The sequence below is a fragment of the Microcaecilia unicolor genome, chromosome 10, assembly GCF_901765095.1.
Source record: "Microcaecilia unicolor chromosome 10, aMicUni1.1, whole genome shotgun sequence".
NCBI classification, from domain to species: Eukaryota; Metazoa; Chordata; class Amphibia; order Gymnophiona; family Siphonopidae; genus Microcaecilia; species Microcaecilia unicolor.
Window position 1 is genome coordinate 17,399,622 of NC_044040.1, and position 18,687 is coordinate 17,418,308.

The following is an 18,687-nucleotide window of genomic DNA, read 5'->3' on the forward strand; positions in this document are numbered from 1 at the left end:
GCTGATGTGACTTTAGGTAACATCTGTAGCCTTGGGCCTTGAACCTTGCAAACTACATGTGACTGAAAGTTGATGATTCTCAGTTTTCCAGTACATTTGTGTCAGAGACCAAAAGTTCTGAGGGTATAATGCGTGAGGCACAAACTGATTGTGAGCCCTCTAGGGAACGCTCTTTCTGGAAATCGCTAATAGTAAGAACACAACGTTTAAATTCATTTTCTGACAGTAGATGCTGATTTGAGGTATTTTTGAGTTTCCTGGCACAAGGTTTATCATGATCCTTGTTAAAAGCCATTTTAATGTTAATGAAGTACTGTGTTTTCAATGCAGCTTAAACTGGGGCAGAATTTGAATGTAGTATGATTTTTTTTTTTTTTTTTTTTTTAATACATGTACACACACAGAGTAGGGGTAAATTTATGTATTACTGGGGAACATTTATACAAGCCTATTTTTTATAAGGGGGACCTTTTACTAAGCTGTGGTAGAAAATGGCTTTAGCGCACCCTTACATGTGTTTTTCCGGCACATTAAGGCCACTTCTACTGCAGCAGAAAAAGTACTAATTTTTTTTCTTCTATTTTTTTTCAATTAATGGTCATGCACTAACATTGCCATTAGTGCACGGCCTTTAAAGGAAATTAGCTCTTAAGCACTTACCAGCGCCTTTTTTTGTAGGTAGGGCTCGCATGCTAATCATTTAGCATGCAATAATGTAGCTGCTCTGTTTCATGCTGTCATGCTCTCTCTCCGCCCCCAGAAACACACTCTCCGCACAAAAATAAAAACATTTTAATGCACAGATTGCCAATTACCACAGGATGCCTCAGCGCATCCTGCGGTATGTCGTTTCGAGCTATGGTAAGCACATGCTAGTGTTTACTGCAACTTAGTAAAAGGACCCCAAAGGCATCTATGCTTCGGGCAGACTTCTACGGTCTATGTCCCAGAAACGCCAAACAAAGAATCGTGATATAAAGTATATAATATCACATTCATTGTTGATTTAATCATGAATTGATAATGAATGTGACTGTTAGGCAGACTGGATGGACCGTTCTCTGCCTTTATTTAGGGGGGAAAGGGAAATGGTACTTGATATACCGCCTTTCTTAGGTTTTTACAACTACATTCAAAGCAGTTTACATATATTCAGGTACTTATTTTGTACCAGGGGCAATGGAGGGTTAAGTGACTTGCCCAGAGTCACAAGGAGCTGCAGTGGGAATCAAACTCAGCTCCCCAGGATCAAAGTCCACTGCACTAACCACTAGGCTCCACCATCATAACACAGGCTACAAGGTTCACATGTATTTCTCATTTTCGAACTGCCTTTTATAATTTGTAGGACTGACGACAAACATTTAAGTAAACCTTATAGTCTCTGATGGTCCCACTGGCACCACCATTTGTATGAATTAACTTTTAACAACTGTTTGTAATGGTTTGATTGAAGTTATGACATTATACATACCCTCTATAAAATGGGCACCTTTTGTGGACATTTTTTGAGGTTAACGTTTGTGAAATTACTGCATTAATGTCCTGAATTCACAGTTTAATATGTATCATAAGCCCCCGTTTAACACACATCGTGAGGATAATTTTAAAATCCATTTACATGCGTATCATGGAGATTTATTTGCAGAAATAGCTGGTTATAGAATTACATTGCATATATACTATTTTGTGCATACATTTGGCCACAATGAGTAGAGGCATTTCCCAGGGGAGGAACTGGGCTGTGGTTTGGAATTAACATTCTCGCTTTGGGTTTGTTTGGTTTTATTTTTAAAGTATGCATATAAATTTTCTTCAGATTTTGTGCACACTAATTAGCAGGTATTAATGCATGCATGTAGTTCCAGTGGGGTCATTTTCAAAGGGAAAAATATGCATGTCCATATAAGTTAGGAAGCCTGTTTGAAAATTTACCCTCTACACCAGTGTTTCCCAAGTCTGGTCCTGGAGTACCCCTTGCCAGTCAGGTTTTCAGGATATCCACAATGAATACACGTGAAAGAGATTTGCATACAATGGAGGCAGTGTATGCAAAGCAAGTTCATGCATAGTCGTCGTGGATATCCTAAAAACCTGACTGGCAAGGGGTTCTCCAGGACTGGACTTGGGAAACACTGCTCTAGACAGCTATGTTTCTTTGGATTTGTTTTATGTGTAACTTGTCACCTCTATAGGAATGTTCATTAAAAATCTCTTGGTAGTGAAATGGATTAACAAGTATTTTTTTCCCTTTAGATTACAGGTACAGAAAGGATGAGCTCTTCAAGAGACTCAAAGTGAGCACTTTTGCCCAGCTGGTATGTAGACCCTTTACTTTCCCACTCGCTTTAGAATTTGATTTAATTACAGAAATTTGGTAGGTGGCCAACTGGGAATTCTTCCCTCCCTGTTGGAACATGCAACCCCTTGGAAGATAGATCTGAATTTGTGGCTTGTGCAGAAGTAAACTGGAGATCACTGGGACTTAAATTTATGCCAAAAATGTGAGATCTCCTTGTCTCCCTATCTTACGCTGAATTTAGCTGTGTTTGTCAATCTGAAGTACAGTGCACTCCACTTATGTGCTTATCAGATATGTGCACTAGCTCTGCTTTTAGGCATGTTCTTGACTGGTCCCGTTTATATATACCCACTTGACTGGCACTGCATTTATGTGCACAGTCAGGTCATTCAACTGCCCAGCCCATCTGATGTCCTTTCGTTGGTGTGCTGCTGCAACTGTCCCTATTAATTAGCAAATGGCCCTTCACTGTCTTGACTACATTTATGTGTGATTAACTGATGTTTTAATTAAATTATCTACTGTCCTATTAATGCATAAGTGGTGCTGCACTGGCTGTGTAAGTAGTAACATGTGTGGTAACAGGCACAGTTCAGAAAGGGTCACGAGGGTGCATTTAACCAGAGTGCACTGTAGATAATTTCCCTAGCATTTTCCATCAACAAGCTTAGTGCAGTCAGGCACACAAAGTTTTTGTCATCACACATTGCTGGGATGGAACAACTCTGAGCATGCATGGTGCTTCCTGCATGCAGTGGTCTCCTTATTCCCCTCAGTTTTGTTTTTTCCACTCTGCCCAGTGGATGTGGAAATGAAGCTGTCCTGTGTTTTCAACAAGTTAAACTTTAATATTCTGGTGGTGGTCTATGTCCTCTCTAATTTTATTTTATTTTTTTAATATGCTTCTGTTCTGTGAGGAACATGTCAATCCAAGTTCAGTTTTCAACCCTGTGAATGTAATAGAAAGATCCAGAAATTTGTAGCCCATTCCAGGTGTCACCTCCGTGTAGACTCTGAACATAGCCAAGCTGAATGTAATCACTGTGGAATAATGTCTGTAATTCTAGAGTCAGTTGCCTCTATGATCACTATGAGGCTGAAAAGACTTGCATAGAAAAAGGAGTGAAAATCGTATTTCCAGAGATCAGTGGACTATGCATTCCAGTCTCTTGACACTCGCCTCTATTTCCCTCCACAGTGAACTTAAAAATCCAGCCGCAAAGGAGCAGTGCCAGGAGTCCTCTGGTTCAGCACAACTCTCAGATGGAACTTCTTTAACTTGTAGGCTCTATACAGCATCCACACAGGTCCTGGCATAAGGCAACACCTAACTGTACTGTGAAACAATTGAAAAAATACCATCACTTCAGTGCAGAGGGAATCCAGGGCACCTCATGCAGGCACAACCCTCTTCTGTAACTTGTGCATCATCTACAAAGTCTTGTCAAGAGCATAGTACTGATGTTTGCCAGTTGCCCTCAGTGCAGTGCAGAAGGCTGATCCATTCTCCAGTGATGACCAGTGTAGAACATCTAGACTGATGCAAAGCCAGCACGAATTTAGACCTCTTTACCTATCATAATGAAGACCTAGGGCAACAGCAACACTACAATCAGCGTTTTCAATTACGTAGCTTCCCACTATTCCAGAACCTGCGGGATAGTTGGCCATCATCCAGCACGTGGAGATAGAACATACTGAGGAGCTGGACTGGATGCCAAGAGAGATGTCTTGGCTCAGTTTTCAGTTCTCTGTCTTCTGCAGGTGGATGAATACACTTTTCGGCCTTTGGTTCTGAGTACTTTGCTACTAGTCCAATTGGTCAGCTGGTCCCCAGTTGAGGTTTGCAGTGGCTTAAGTCTGCAGAGTCATATCTGGAGGTATTCGGATTCCTGACTTTGTTGCCCTACAAATGTACTTCTTCTCTCACTTCACCTCTCCCCTGTTTCTGTGGAGCTCTTCTTTTCCAGCACAACAATCTCTGAACCGTTTGGAGGATTGCAAGTTCTATTTGGTGCAGGGGAGGGATCCTAACTCACTGCTTGGGACATGTTGTGACAGTCGGGATGAAAGGCAATTCCCACAGAGGCAGTTAAGCAGTGTTCCCGTTGTGGGACCTGCCAGCATCAGAGCGTTGCAGTGAGTACAAGCCAGGAATCCCACGGGATGAAGAGGAAAGAGTTGGCGGCAGCAACACCTTTGGATTTGGCATGGCATCTGAATATGACGGGGCCTTAGGGCTCTCTGGTAGGGCCGGTGCGCAGTTTGATTTAGGAGAGTGTGGGAACGGGTTTCATTTTGTTGGGGCCAACTGGCAGTGAGGAGAAGCCTCTCTCAGATCATGCATAGAACACAGCTGCCATCTTACAGCCTCAGGGCCCAACAGAGCATTTTTTTTTTTGTTATGTTTGTACCCCGCGCTTTCCCACTCATGGCAGGCTCAATGCGGCTTACATGGGGCAATTCAACTGCATCGGGATCTTTGTTTTCTCCGGAGTTTATATTGCTTGTACACAAGGCCTATTTCCTGAAGCAGGGACAATCAGCCCATCCTGCTCCTAAGAGATCTCGTTTAGACCTCCAGGAGTAGATAGATGAGGCTATCTGTTTCTCCGTCCTTATCTGATGTGGCCTCGTTCTATTCAGAGGAGCCATCGTTGAAGTAGCCATTAGAACTCCCTCCTGAGGAGGGGGATGATCCAAAATTACTAAGATCCTTTCATAAAAAGGAGCTCAGTACACTTTCTGAGGCACTGCCAGTTCTTTCCATTGATGAACCTTCTGCTTCGGTATCAAGAATTTCATCTTCTTCAATCATGAGGGGGCTCAGAGGTCCTTCTAAGGCCTTCTCAATGGATCCAGACATTCAGGACCTAATTACATCGGAATGGGTCTCACCAGACCTGAGGCTGAGCGTGGGAAGAGCCATGGCTCACCTCTACTCATTAGTTCCAGAGAAGAAAGATAAATTGCTAGAAGACTCGCTGAAAGAAGCCTTTGAAGTGGCCTCTTTGGGCCTTTAAGCGACAGTGTGCAGCTCATTCATGGCAAGAATATGCTTGAAGTGGCATTTGCAGTCGGCAACATGAGACGGGCACCATAATGCCCTGCTGGAAGCAGGGTTGGCCTACTTGGTGGATGCTATTTATGGCATGTTACAGGTTACGGCCCACAGTATGCCTTTGGCTGTCACGTCACATCAGCAACTCTGGTTTCAGCATTGGGCAGTGGATGGAGCTTCAAATTCATGTCTAGTTAAACTGCCTTTTGGAACAAGTAGCTTTTTGGAGAAGATCTCAGTAACTTGGTGAAAGAACTGGGGGGAAATAAGCCACAGCAACTGCCAGAGGATAAGCCGAAAGCCTCTGGTTGTCCATCTTCAGGGGGCTCTATTTCAAGACAGCAGATGATACCAGCCTGGTCGTCAGCATTATGGCCAGAAGACCCACTTTCAGGTATGCCAATCTTCCTTTCATTCAGACAGGAAGTCCTCCTCTCAGCTAGAGTTTCTGTTGCCTCCAGAGCTTCGCAATGATATGAGGTTGGTCCACTCTTCTCTTCTTCCAGTGGGAAGATGTCTTCAGGAGTTTCGGGAGGAGTGGGCCAAAATCATGTCAGGCCAGTGTGTTCTGGATATCCTTACAGAAGGTTACAAGTTGGAGTTCTCCTGCCTGGTCACTCCTCTCTTCTTGCGGTCTTCTTGTCGAAAGGGAACCAAAAGTGGTTGACGTTCAGGCTAGAGAATGACATGGGGAAAATGTTTGTCGACGCCCTGTCCCCATGGGTTCTGTCTCCATCTTTGTCCCACCCCTTCAGGCTCTGTCCTCATCTGCAGATTATATTGTCCTCATAATCGAACAATTATGATTTTATATTTAAATCTTTTTATTAAAGTATAAAAAGGAACAATATGCTGTGCAACTGTTGTTTATAAATCGCAAACAATCACAAATAGAAAACAATAATAACATGCAACTATAACCACCCCCTCACCACCACCTTCTACCCTTCCAAACCCAACAATAGGTGACTTCTACTACCCCAAGGAATCCTAATCCACCCTGTTTGTCCAGGGGTACAAAATACATCCCGTTCTGTATGCCCTAGTGGAGGAGAAATATGCCCTATGAAGCACAGATTTTTTTTGTCTGTGGATGAGTAAGTCGTCAACAATCTCAGGATTCAGTCTAGCTCTCCTGTCTTCCACAGTCCTTCCTGCAACAGAAGATGTCTTCTCAGAAGATGTGCTGATAGCAGGAACGTACAGGATCCCCCATGCAAATTTTGCTAGTTGTGGCCAGCATGTTTGCTTGTTTTTCCAAAAAATCAAAATATCGTTGTTTGCATCACTCAAACATAAATAACAGTCCAGTTCATTAACAGGCTTCAAAGAAGAAAATGACATGGGGACAAAGTTTGTCCCCGTCCCCACAGTCTCGGTCCCTGTTACCGCAGGTACCTGTGTTGTTCTCTAGTTCAGGCCACAGTAGATCCTTGCATGGCAGTTACTTCATCTACTTCATTGTCCCAAAGAAGGAAGACACCTTTCATCTGGTCTTAGACCTCCAAGGTCTATACTGCTGCTTCCGAGGGTCCCACTTTAACACGAAGACACTAAGAACAGCCATAGCCTCAGTTTAAGCAGGAGAATTTCTCACCTCCCTCGACCTCAAGGAGGATTACTTGCATATACCCATGTGGCCTCTGCATCAGAGGTGTCTGTGTTTCGCAGTGCTGGGCCCTCAACTTCCAGTTCAGGGGTTTACTCTTCAGTATCGTCCACAGCTCCAAGAATGATCACCAAGGTAATGGTCTTACAGGCCATTGAAAGGGCTTGATCAAGACGGAAAGGTTATTCTGATTCAGTCATTGCTACCTTGCTTCATGCTCAGAAACACTTTACATCCATGGTGTATGTGAAGGTGTAGAGGGTATTTGAGGGCTGGTATTCTTAGTTTGGACTTTCTCCCTTCTCTGCTTAGATCACGCACATCTTAGCATTTCTCCAGACAGATCTTCAGAAAGGATTGACAATTGGGTTCTCTAAAAGTTCAGGTTGTGGATTTGGCCTGTTTCAGGGGCCAACTACAAAAGATGTTTCTTGTAGCTCACCCGGATATTGTTCAATTCTTGTGGGAAGCGGGCCGCTTGCGTTTTGTATTATGTGTCCAGAGTGGAACCATAATTTAATCCTTCATGCTCTTTGGCCACTCTGAAGGCCTTGAAAGATTTTACGCTAAAGTCAGCATTTTTGGTGGCTGTTGCACCAACACTTAGATTTTCGGAGCTTTGGGCTTTCTTGTTGTCTGCATCCCATTCTTCGCTTCTCAGAGGTAGGGGACTCCCTATGCATGCTTCCTCCTTTTCTTCCAAAAGTGGTATTATCATTTTATCTCAACCAGTCTGTGATGCTTCTGTCCTTTTGCAGAGAGGACAAAGAGGATCAGAATTCTTCCTTGAAGCTTCTTGGTGTATAGTCCTCATTAGGTATTTGGAAGTTACGAATGGAGACCAGTAACTAATTCAACAAACATAGCCTATAACAACAATGGAGTTGTCTATGTTCACTGAACAGCACAATTTTTAAAATTAGATGGTCTACTGTTTGTGTAACGAGGTTTGCAATAGCAAAATCATGTTCCCAGTTTTGCTGTTTTCATTTGAATCATCATTTACATCTCGCTTCTGCTTTTACTTTTAACTACAAGCATCAGATGTAACTGAGTAAAAGTAGTAAAAATTGGTGAAATTACTTTGATAAAAATAACAAATGTTATCCTGTATTTCTTTACAAGTAAAAGTTACAAAACTTTTACTTAAGTACAGTAACTAGTTACATTTACTTAGTTACTATACAACACTGCAGATTTTCCACACTAGGCTCATAAATCTAGGCATATGAATGGCAGGCCTAAATTTATGGCATAACTTTTAAGCTCTTAAGATTGATTTTCAGCTGAAGATAGGCTCCCAAATTTGTGTCCTAAGTTAGGAGCATAAATTTTAGGAGCTCAGCTTTATTGGAATACCTCGCCCAAAAATCCTTCTGCTGTATTATAAGAATTTATATTATGCTAATGTTCTGATTCCTATGTTTAACAAAAAGTTAATTTCAAGAATTAGACAAGCTCATTTCAGTTTCTAAGAGCCTGAAACTTTTCTAGTGTACTACTAATGATGATGTGCTAGACAAGGCCCACAAGAAGGAGAGCTGTGGATTTTTAGTGTAATAATAAGGCACAAAAATGAAATAGTTTGCAAAGCTGAGAATTCTTGTAATACTATACTTGCATAATACCAAGAATTAAATTTTCCTTGATCGGTACTCCTCTAATTTTATCTCCTAATTATCCAAGAACACAGCAGTTGCTCTATCTGAATGGAGTCGAGCATGATTTTTGAAAGACGTCACCAAATCAGAGCTAAGAAATGCCAGGAATGAGAGAGATCCATGTTAGAAGCTAGGGGAAAAAAATTACATTTTTGTGAGACCTTCCCTTTTCAGCTGAGTGCTACTCTGTAGAAGGTTCTCAAGTACCCTTTAGTAGCCTAATATTAGTAATTTATCCTCTGATGCAGTGGATTCTCAATTTGCCTATGGTGTAGCTACACTTTTAAAATGAATTGAGTTTCTAGGATATTTTAAGTAGAGGAGTGTGGTTCCTAGCCCATTATAAACCATAAAGCTGTATGTCTCTGTTGATCACCCTCCCCTCACCTATCCACACCCACCCTGTTAGAATATCAATGATATGCTTTGATGTCCCCATGCATACCTCCTACCCACCCCCCTCCTCCCACCCTGTCAGACTGTCATAGTAATGCTTGAATGTTTTCACTTATATACACTGTCAGCTAGCACATTTGCTTATTTCCGATCTGAGGAAGAAGGGCAACCTTCAAAAGCTAATCAAGAAATGTATTAAGTTATGTCCAATAAAAAAGGTATCATCTTATTTTCTTTTCCATGTTTTATTTTGTTTGATTTCTATAGATTCTACATGGAATGTTGCTATTCCACTAGCAACATTCCATGTAGAAGTCGGCCCTTGCAGATCACCAATGTGGCCGCGCAGGCGTCTGCTTCTGTGAGTCTGACGTCCTGCACGTACGTGCAGGACGTCAGACTCACAGAAACAGAAGCCTGCGCAGCCTTCTACATGGAATGTTGCTAGTGGAATAGCAACATTCCATGTAGAATTTCCAATAGTAGCAACATTCCATGTAGAATCTCCAATGGTATCTATTTTACTGTCATAGTAATGCTTGAATGTTTTCACTTATATACACTGTCAGCACATTTGCTTATTTCCGATCTGAGGAAGAAGGGCAACCTTCGAAAGCTAATCAAGAAATGTATTAAGTTATGTCCAATAAAAAAGGTATCATCTTATTTTCTTTTCCATGTTTTATTTTGTTTGATTTCTATTGATAACCTAGGATATTTTAGTATGATTAGTCTGCCAATCTAGAAGTGCTTGTCCAGGGTTTTACACCAATCAGTCTTATCATTCTGGATCTTATTTCATCACCACAAAGAATTACCTAAACTTTGACGGTTTGAAAGTGGTTTGGCTCAATGACTGGCTGTCTTCTTTCAACCAAACTCTACCAGAAATTACTGTGTATATACCAATCCTATTGTTGTATTTCACAGGTTATTCAAGTTGCTAATCTAACAAATGAAACTGTAGAAGTGACGAATGATGAGGTTCAAAGGCTGGAAGGTAAGACCTGCTTCTAGCTTGCAAATGTCAGCAATCTATGACCACTAAATTGGAGAAACTGTCATTGACTAATAACCACCATAATAATAAAGATTAGATATTTTCTGGGGAACAAAGTGGTCAGAGCAATGATGTGGACTCTTATTTAATTATATGGGCCACAGTACCTCAGCACTGGACCTTTTCACATCACACTTGAAGCTGTCGCTTTCAAAACAATTTGTCATTGTTATAATAGAAAATTTGATTCCATAAAGCTCCAATCCATTCCTCCTTCAGTGTGTTCTGAAACAGATATGCTCTGAATCCGAGGGGATTTCTGCCAGACATTTTGTGTTAACTGAACAAAGACTATTACTGCAAAGCACACTGTTCTCATGATAGATACCAATCTGAATGTACAGGCGCTTATAACCTATCTGCAGCAGGGCCCATAGGAATAAAATGGGCCCTGCTGCAGATAACTCGAGCTAAGCTTTAGTAAAAGACCCCCTAAATTTACAGCCAGAAATTGTCCAAATGGCGGTGTTCTGCTACAGCTGAATTTACAAATGGTTAACAATAAAGCCTTTTCCTTCAGGTCGAGGTACACACATAGCTGAACAAGGGAAAGGGGATAGGACTTGATATACCGCCTTTCTGTGGTGTCATGCTTCTTCTTCCTGGACAACTAGGGCCCAGGTTGTTAGCCTGCGGGAATCTCCCCACCTCTCCTGCTCTGAAGGATGCAGAACTATTCCACCACCAGAAGCAAGTCATCCCATAACAGTTCACTAGGTGTTTCAGATCTGCCTGGCCACTCAAATACTCATTGTGGTGGAAAAGAAAAAACTTAGTACTCTTAGCAGTTCCTTAGAGTTCTCTTTAATGTCCTTACCAAAAGGAAACAAAAACTGCAAAATTTCCACACGTCTTTTCAATAGATAGAACAGTTCAATAGAATGACAAGAATATGCAAATTAGATCCACTCCCAGCTTATACACAGGTGCCTTAGGATTCAAACAGAAAAAGAAAACATCCAAAGCTTCCTTCAACCTAGTCGCTTTCAAAACAAAAGGGAAACACAATTTAAATCACACAGTCCAAGTTTCCTTTTTCCAAAAACAGTTTTCCTGCCTAGGGAGCACAAGCAGGAAAAAGGGAGGAAGACCACCAACCGCTTGCTTCCTCAGCCAGTTACCTCCCCTACTGGCCTTCCTTCAAAAGGAAGAAAAACAGGAGGGAAAAATAAGGTTCAATCTCCGTTTCCTCTTGGCTGGCCCATTCAGTAGTATCCATTAGTTCTTCCTCTCCCTCAATGTCCCACAGCATCTCTGTGTCCTCTGGAAGCTTCCTCTCCTTTACCCAGGGAAGAAGGCACTTAAAAGCTCTACCTGTTAGTCTACCTTTCTCTGATTGAACCCTTCGGTCTGGTTTACTTATTGGCCAAGAGTAACCTGCTTTGCTCCTCCTACCCCTCCCCCAGGGTGAAAAATCCTCACGTTCCTTCCCTTCTCTTGAGCATTTTACTTAAAAGGGCCTGCTGTTTTAACCCATCTTTTCTAGATGCTCCAGGAATTCTATAGAGGAGAAACTTCTTAGCTTATTCTCCCTATTTGGGGACCCCCTTGTCTCTGCCACATTGGTTACAATCAAAGTGGTTTACATATTACATACAGGTACATGGGGCAATGGAGGATTAAGCAACTTGGCCAGAATCACAAGGAGCTGCAGTGGGAATCACACAGTTCCCCATGTTCTTAGACCGCTGCACTAACCATTAGGTTATTCCTCCACTCGTGCTTACATGCTTTTACTCACAGGGATGAGGAGAGGGCAGGGATGGAAGAACATCATTTTTGGATATTCAAAATTACCTGCCTCATATTGTTCCAGAACATTACCCGGACAGATTCTGTGTGTAATTTTACCTTGGGCAATAATCGAAGCAAAACTACAGATGCAGGTTTGCTTTGATTATTGGTGCAAACCCTGAGAGAACGTTTGCACCGTTGGGCCTACTTTTTATTATTTGCACCATAAAGAAATATCATAGTCCAGATGTGGTGATAGCAAATATATATACATTAGAATGTCTCAATACCTTGGTTTTCTGGTTTGATTTTATATTTGGAAAAAGTATAGTTAAACAGTGGAAGGTGAGATAGGTGGATACTTATCGTGTGTTAGTATACAGTTCTTTGTATTAGTTAAATAGATAATATGATTAGCTTGAACGCCTTTCTTCTTTACAGATAATAATTCAGTTGCATCTGAGACGGAGACTGAGATTCTTACAGACAGGACAAATGGGAAAGACAGTCCAGAAGAAGTACCATCTAGTCCAGTCAAGTTCATCAACAACAACATAGGCGCAGGAGAGCCATTCCATTCATCGAGGTCAACTCTACAAAGGTAGTCTAAGCACTTGGCGTCTGAGATTTTTCCATATCTTTCTTGCTTTGCCGTGCAGTTCCTGAGGGTTTTCAGAGGACCAGAATATGTTACTAGATACTGTATGGGTAGCAGCCATGTGAGCCCCCCCCCCCCCATTACTGACCAGTAAACTAGGATGATGATGGAAACTTATTTAGGTGAAGCAGTGTTGTTCATGGTTTTGTTATCACTCTACGCAGGCAATTTTAAAACCTATTTCTTCAGATAAGGTATCCAATATATATGTAAAATTACATACATAACTTTATCCAGACTGAATGGAGACATTCCTATGGGTGAAGTTAGGAAAGGGTTTAAATCTATACTTTTGAAAATACACACACATTCACATAATATAACCCAGAAAATTTGTGTATGGTAAAGAGTTGGTGTAAATGTAAGCACATATATTCCCTTTGGTAGTTTGCAAAACAAAAGTACTTTTCAGAAAATTCACCAGTAGCTGATAGGGAAAAGTACATAAGTATTGCCATACTGGGAAAGACCAAAGGTCCATCAAGCCCAGCATCCTGTTTCTAACAGTGGCCAATCGAGGTCACAAACACCTGGCAAGATCCCAATAAAGTACAAATCATTTTATACTACTTATCCCAGAAATAGTGGATTTTCCCCAAGTTCATTTAATAATGGTCTAAGGACTTTTCCTTTAGGAAGCCGTCCAAACCTTTTTTTAAACTCAGCTACACGTTGATAGTGAAGAAAACTTTTCCGATTCGTTTTAAATTTACTACATTGTAGCTTCATCGCATGCCCCCTAGTCCTAGTATTTTTGGAAAGCATAAACAGACGCTTCACATCTACCCATTCAACTCCACTCATTTTATAGACCTCTATCATATCTCCCCTCAGCCACCTTTTCTCCAAGCTGAAGAGCCCTAGCCGCTTTAGCCTTTCCTCATAGAGAAGTTGTCCCATCCCCTTTATCGTTTTCGTCGCCCTTCTCTGCACCTTTTCTAATTCCACTATATCTTTTTTGAGATGCGGCGACCAGAATTGAACACAATATTAGAGGTGCGGTCACACTATGGAGCGATACAAAGGCATTATAACATCCTCATTTTTGTTTTCCATTCCTTTCCTAATAATACCTAACATTCTATTTGCTTTCTTAGCCGCAGCAGCACACTGAGCAGAAGGTTTCAACGTATCATCAACGACGACACCTAGATCCCTTTCTTGGTCCGTGACTCCTAATGTGGAACCTTGCATGATGTACCTATAATTCAGGTTCCTCTTTCCCACATGCATCACTTTGCACTTGCGCACATTAAACATCTGCCATTTAGACACCCAGTCTCGTAAGGTTCTCTTGTAATTTTTCACAATCCTCCCGCGATTTAATGACTTTTAATAACTTTGTGTCATCAGCAAATTTAATTATCTCACTAGTTACTCCCATCTCTAGATCATTTATAAATATGTTAAAAAGCAGCAGTCCCAGCACAGACCCCTGGGGAACCCCACTAACTACCCTTCTCCATTGAGAGTACTGACCATTTAACCCTACTCTCTGTTTTCTATCTTTTAGCCAGTTTTTAATCCACAATAGAACACTACCTCCTATCCCATGACTCTCCAATTTCCTCTGGAGTCTTTCATGAGGTATTTGTCAAATGCCTTCTGAAAATCCAGATACACAATATCAACCGGCTCACCTTTATCCACATGTTTGTTCATCCCTTCAAAGAAATGTAGTAGATTGGTGAGGCAAGATTTCCCTTCATTAAATCCATGTTGACTTTGTCTCATTAATCCATGCTTTTGAATATGCTCTGTAATTTTGTTCTTAATAATAGTCTCTACCATTTTGCCCAGCACCGACATCAGACTCATCGGTCTATAATTTCCCGGATCTCCTCTGGAACTTTTTTTAAAAATCGGCGTTACATTGGCCAGCCTCCAATGTTCCGATACCACGCTCGATTTTAAGGATAAATTACATATTACTAACACCTTTTGGTCTTTCTCCTTCCCAATTTGTTGTGGGGGGTTTTCCAGACTGTGTGTTAGGGATAAAAAGTTATTAAAAACTGGGAAGTCCAGTTGCTCTGTATCTCTTGTTTACCCTCATTGAGCTTTCTTTGTTTTGTATATTTTTGCAAAATTCAATAAAGGCTTCTGATTAAATAATTAAAAAAAAAAAAAAAAAAAAGAGTGGTCATATGAACTAACAATGTCAGGTCTGTTTTGTATTTACCGTTTTAAAGTGTAATAAGTGGTGTAGGTGAGATGGACCTTGGGAAAGAAATAAAGGAGAAGACTAACCCCTCCGCTACACCTTGTCCAAGGATTCTGGACATACCATACCCTGATTGCCCATTCTTGCTGCTAGATGTGCGGGACCGTGATGCTTACAACAGTTGCCACATTATCGGAGGTAGGGAGCTCTATTAACTTCTATTTCCAGCAAAGTGGCTATATTCCTTTTGCCATCAGACTAGTCCAGAATGCATAGGCTGATTCTGTCAGCCAGCAGACTGAGACAGAGACTTATAAGCTGTGAGCTCTGTGCTATAAAAAGGTTCTGCACAAGCATAGCCAAGCAAATGGAGATGGACAGCCCTTGCAGCTCTTCACTGCTAATATAGTTCCTGGGCTCAGTTGGGGAACTGGTCATCCAGTTGAACTGAGCTAGCAGGATGGGAATTCAGAGAACAGACACTTGCTCCTTGTGGGGATACTTGGAGGAGTCCAGGTCCCTTTGCCATGTCCCTCTCCTCACCTTCCCTTCCCTTTTTCTTCCCATTAATCATAGTCTAGTGGATTTAGGTCCTTTTTTTCCCCATCAACATTAAATAAAAAAAAAAAAAACCCAAACAACCAACATATTATTATTTACTTGGATTTTGCTCACACCTTTTTCAGTACTAGCTCAAGGTGAGTTACATTCAGGACAAGTACACTGGGTATTTCTCTGCTCCTGGAGGGCTCACAATCTAATTTTGTAACTGAGGCAATAGAGGGTTAAGTGACTTGCCCAAGATCATAAGGAGCAGCAGTGGGATTTGAACCAGCCACCTCTGGATGTCAAGAGCGGTACTGTAACCACTAAGCCACTCCATGTTATGATCACTGTTGTCAAGCGGCCCCTGCACCATTACATCCTGCACCAGATCATGCACTCCACTAAGTATTACGTCTAGAACTGTCACTCCTCTTACTGGTTTTGTACCAAGTCTCAGGCTGCAGCAGTAAGCAATGACGGAAGAAGCTTCTGATTCCCTCCCCCATCCCACCCTGCTTACATTGCATCAGGAGTGGTGTTCATCTTGAAAGGGGCGAGTCATTTCTCTCAACAATGACCAAAACAGTTTGGCTGCGCTTGTGCTAAGAGGACTGTGATTTATACTGCTAGCACTGCAAGTGCAAACCACAGTTTCGACCTTGGGTACCATCGGTTGAAGATAGTGGAGTTCCCGCCTTCAGCCAGTTCATGTCAGGAGCAGAATTAGTTCTTGCAGCTTACTGTAGGCTCCCAGTGGCAGTTGGCGCTCTCCACATATATTCAGCATCGCATGCTATCTGGATAGTAACATAGTAAATGATGGCAGATAAAGACCTGAATGGTCCATCCAGTCTGCCCAACAAGATAAATTCATTTTACATGCCATGTAATACTTTATATGTATATCCGAGTTTGATTTGTCCTTGCCTTTCTCAGAGCACAGACCGTAGAAGTCCGCCCCGCACCGGTTTTATTCTCCAAATACCGGCGTCGCCGCCCAATGTCCGCTAAGATTCCATAGATCCATTCCTTCTAAACAGGATTCCTTTGTGTTTATCCCACGCATGGCACCATTTATAAATGGATGATTTAAATGCCATGACCAGCATTTAAAAAACAAACAAACAGTGTTTGAATATTCACCTGAGTTAGATTTTTCCCTGTTTTAAATACATTTAAGTTCAATTCCTCTTAAAAGCTTATATCAACAGCCAAGCCTTTAACTGTTTCCTGAAAAGAGGATGGGTTGTCTAGGAGTGTCCGCATCTTAATATTTTCTTTAAAAGAGTTTATCACATCTGTAAGACAATTACACATACTCATCTTTTTAAAAAAAGGATAATTACTTGTCTGTGAACATTGTGTGCCTCAAGGACTGGGTTGAAAAGCACTGTTCTAAACCAGTGGTTTTCAGCTCGGTCCTCATGGACCACTCAGGCCAGTCTGGTTTTCAGGATACCCTCCATTGCATGCAGATATCTCTCATGCATATTCATTGTGGGTATCCTGAAAACCTGACTGGTCCCTGAGTACTGGGTTAAAAACCACTGTTCTAATTTTATGGGCATACAGGCGCCCTCACGTGTGAAAAACCTACAGAAAAGTGTCTTGGTGTCCCAGGAAAAAGTCATTTTTCTTCTGTTTCTTCTTCAATTTAAGATGCAATTTGAATGAAGTGTTAAGAGGAGACTGTGAGGAGTTGAAATCCATTTTCAAACCCGCCAAAAAGCCAGCTCTGATATGCTTTCAGCAGTGTGATTTAACAGCATAACCGACACGCAGTAATTGACTTTGGGTGGCAAAGCTGGTGGCGGGAGACGGAGATGGTGCTGGGCAGACTTATACGGTCTATGCCAGAGCCGATGGTGGGAGGCGGGACTGGTGGTTTGGAGGCGGGGATAGTGCTGGGCAGACTTATACGGTCTGTGCCAGAACCGGTGGTGGGAGGCGGGGCTGGTGGTTGGGAGGCGGGGATAGTGCTGGGCAGACTTATACGGTCTGTGCCCGGAAAAGGACAGGTACAAATCAAGGTAAGGTATACACAAAAAGTAGCACATGTGAGTTTATCTTGTTGGGCAGACTGGATGGACCGTGCAGGTCTTTTTCTGCCGTCATCTACTATGTTACTATGTAGTAATTGACTTTGGTTGCTTGTCTCTGCAGCTCACAGTTATCCAGTTGCAATGCTGTCCAGGACCATGAGCCCTTTCACAAGTGACATCTTGGAGTTCGTATCCTTTCTAGCTGCTTTACTTTTCCGGGTATATTTGTACTTGCATTTTGAGGTTTTTATAAATTTCTGTTTTCATTTTTTTCTTTTTTTATAAATCTTTTTTTATTAATTTTCAATTATACAAAACATTGCTCTGAGTTACAGCTTATCATCATTCACATCATATTGCTGTAATTCTTTGCATACTCTAGCTATAATTCCCTCTCACCCCTCTCCCCTCCAATCCCCCCCCCCCCCCCGTATCATGGTGGTGCTAGTTTCTGTTCATGTAATTAATTGTTCATATGGTTGCCACAATTTGTTAAAGGCTCCCATTCGCCCTCTTCTCATAGCTGTCAGTTTCGCCATCTGGTAGAGGAAGTCTACTCGCTGCAAGACCTTCCACATCTCAGGCGGCTGTGGATTTTTCTGTTTTCATTTTTTATGCCTTTCTAGTACTTCAGGGCCTAATATAGAAAGTCTGTAGTCCTAACTGTACAGCGTTTCCCATGTGTTTCATTTTAACTCAGAAATTTCCTCCTGGTCCTCTGTGTTTTCCAGCTTAGTCAGAAACAGGGATAGAATTCTGCACCATGAACCTTCATTTGCAGACATTTGGGGATATTAGCTCTTATTTAAATCCCTTCCCATCTTAATTTCTGCAGTGGTAGTCTTCACCCAGGGGGCCACATACCAGCACTCCTTCAGGGAATCCTCTCTTTCCACTCCCCCCCCACCCAAAAAAAAATATATATATATATATAGCCTCTCTGGTTACTCCTTTCTCTTCTCTCTTTCTTCATTAGGCTTCCGTCTAGTAGTTCCCTCTCCTAGTTCTGCACAGCTCAAATCTACATGCAGTGTAGCATTCTTTTTCTTTGGCCTGCTGTGGTGGAACTCCTTTCCTGCCAGCTTCAACTTCAGACTTTGCACTCCAGTTTCAAGGCAGCTCTTAAGACCCATCTGTTTTCAAAGGCCTACAAGGGGAGGGCTTCTGTACCAACAACCCTCAGTCAGCTCCTTCTGCTGTTTTTACCTCTTCCATAACTCTGCCTCTTATGCTTATGGAGTTCCTTTCTTATTTCCTTGACTTCTTATTGTACTCTGCCTTGCCGTGCTAACTGAATGGTGGTATAAACGTGCTAAATCTGGCCACTAAAGGGTTATCTTTATAAAGGTTTTTGTCTGCAAGTAAAGCCAGTATTACACGTGAAAAAGACCTTTAACGTGCTTATGGTATGTGTTCTAACAAGATATATGTGCGCCACTTAGAGGCATTCCTAG

The 18,687-nt window shown here is 41.8% G+C and overlaps 1 protein-coding gene across 2 annotated transcripts in view; it reads left to right on the forward strand.

Moving 5' to 3' along the window:
- The window catches only part of CEP41 (centrosomal protein 41), a 43,697-nt gene that overhangs the window by 17,812 nt on the left and 7,198 nt on the right, over positions 1 to 18,687 (forward strand). For both annotated transcript variants that reach the window (XM_030216983.1, XM_030216984.1), the window contains exons 4-8: positions 2,257 to 2,318; positions 9,960 to 10,029; positions 12,265 to 12,424; positions 14,674 to 14,843; positions 17,355 to 17,422. In XM_030216983.1, coding sequence (XP_030072843.1) covers positions 2,257 to 2,318; positions 9,960 to 10,029; positions 12,265 to 12,424; positions 14,674 to 14,843; positions 17,355 to 17,422 — 530 coding nt within the window. The remainder of the gene's footprint in view (positions 1 to 2,256; positions 2,319 to 9,959; positions 10,030 to 12,264; positions 12,425 to 14,673; positions 14,844 to 17,354; positions 17,423 to 18,687) is intronic.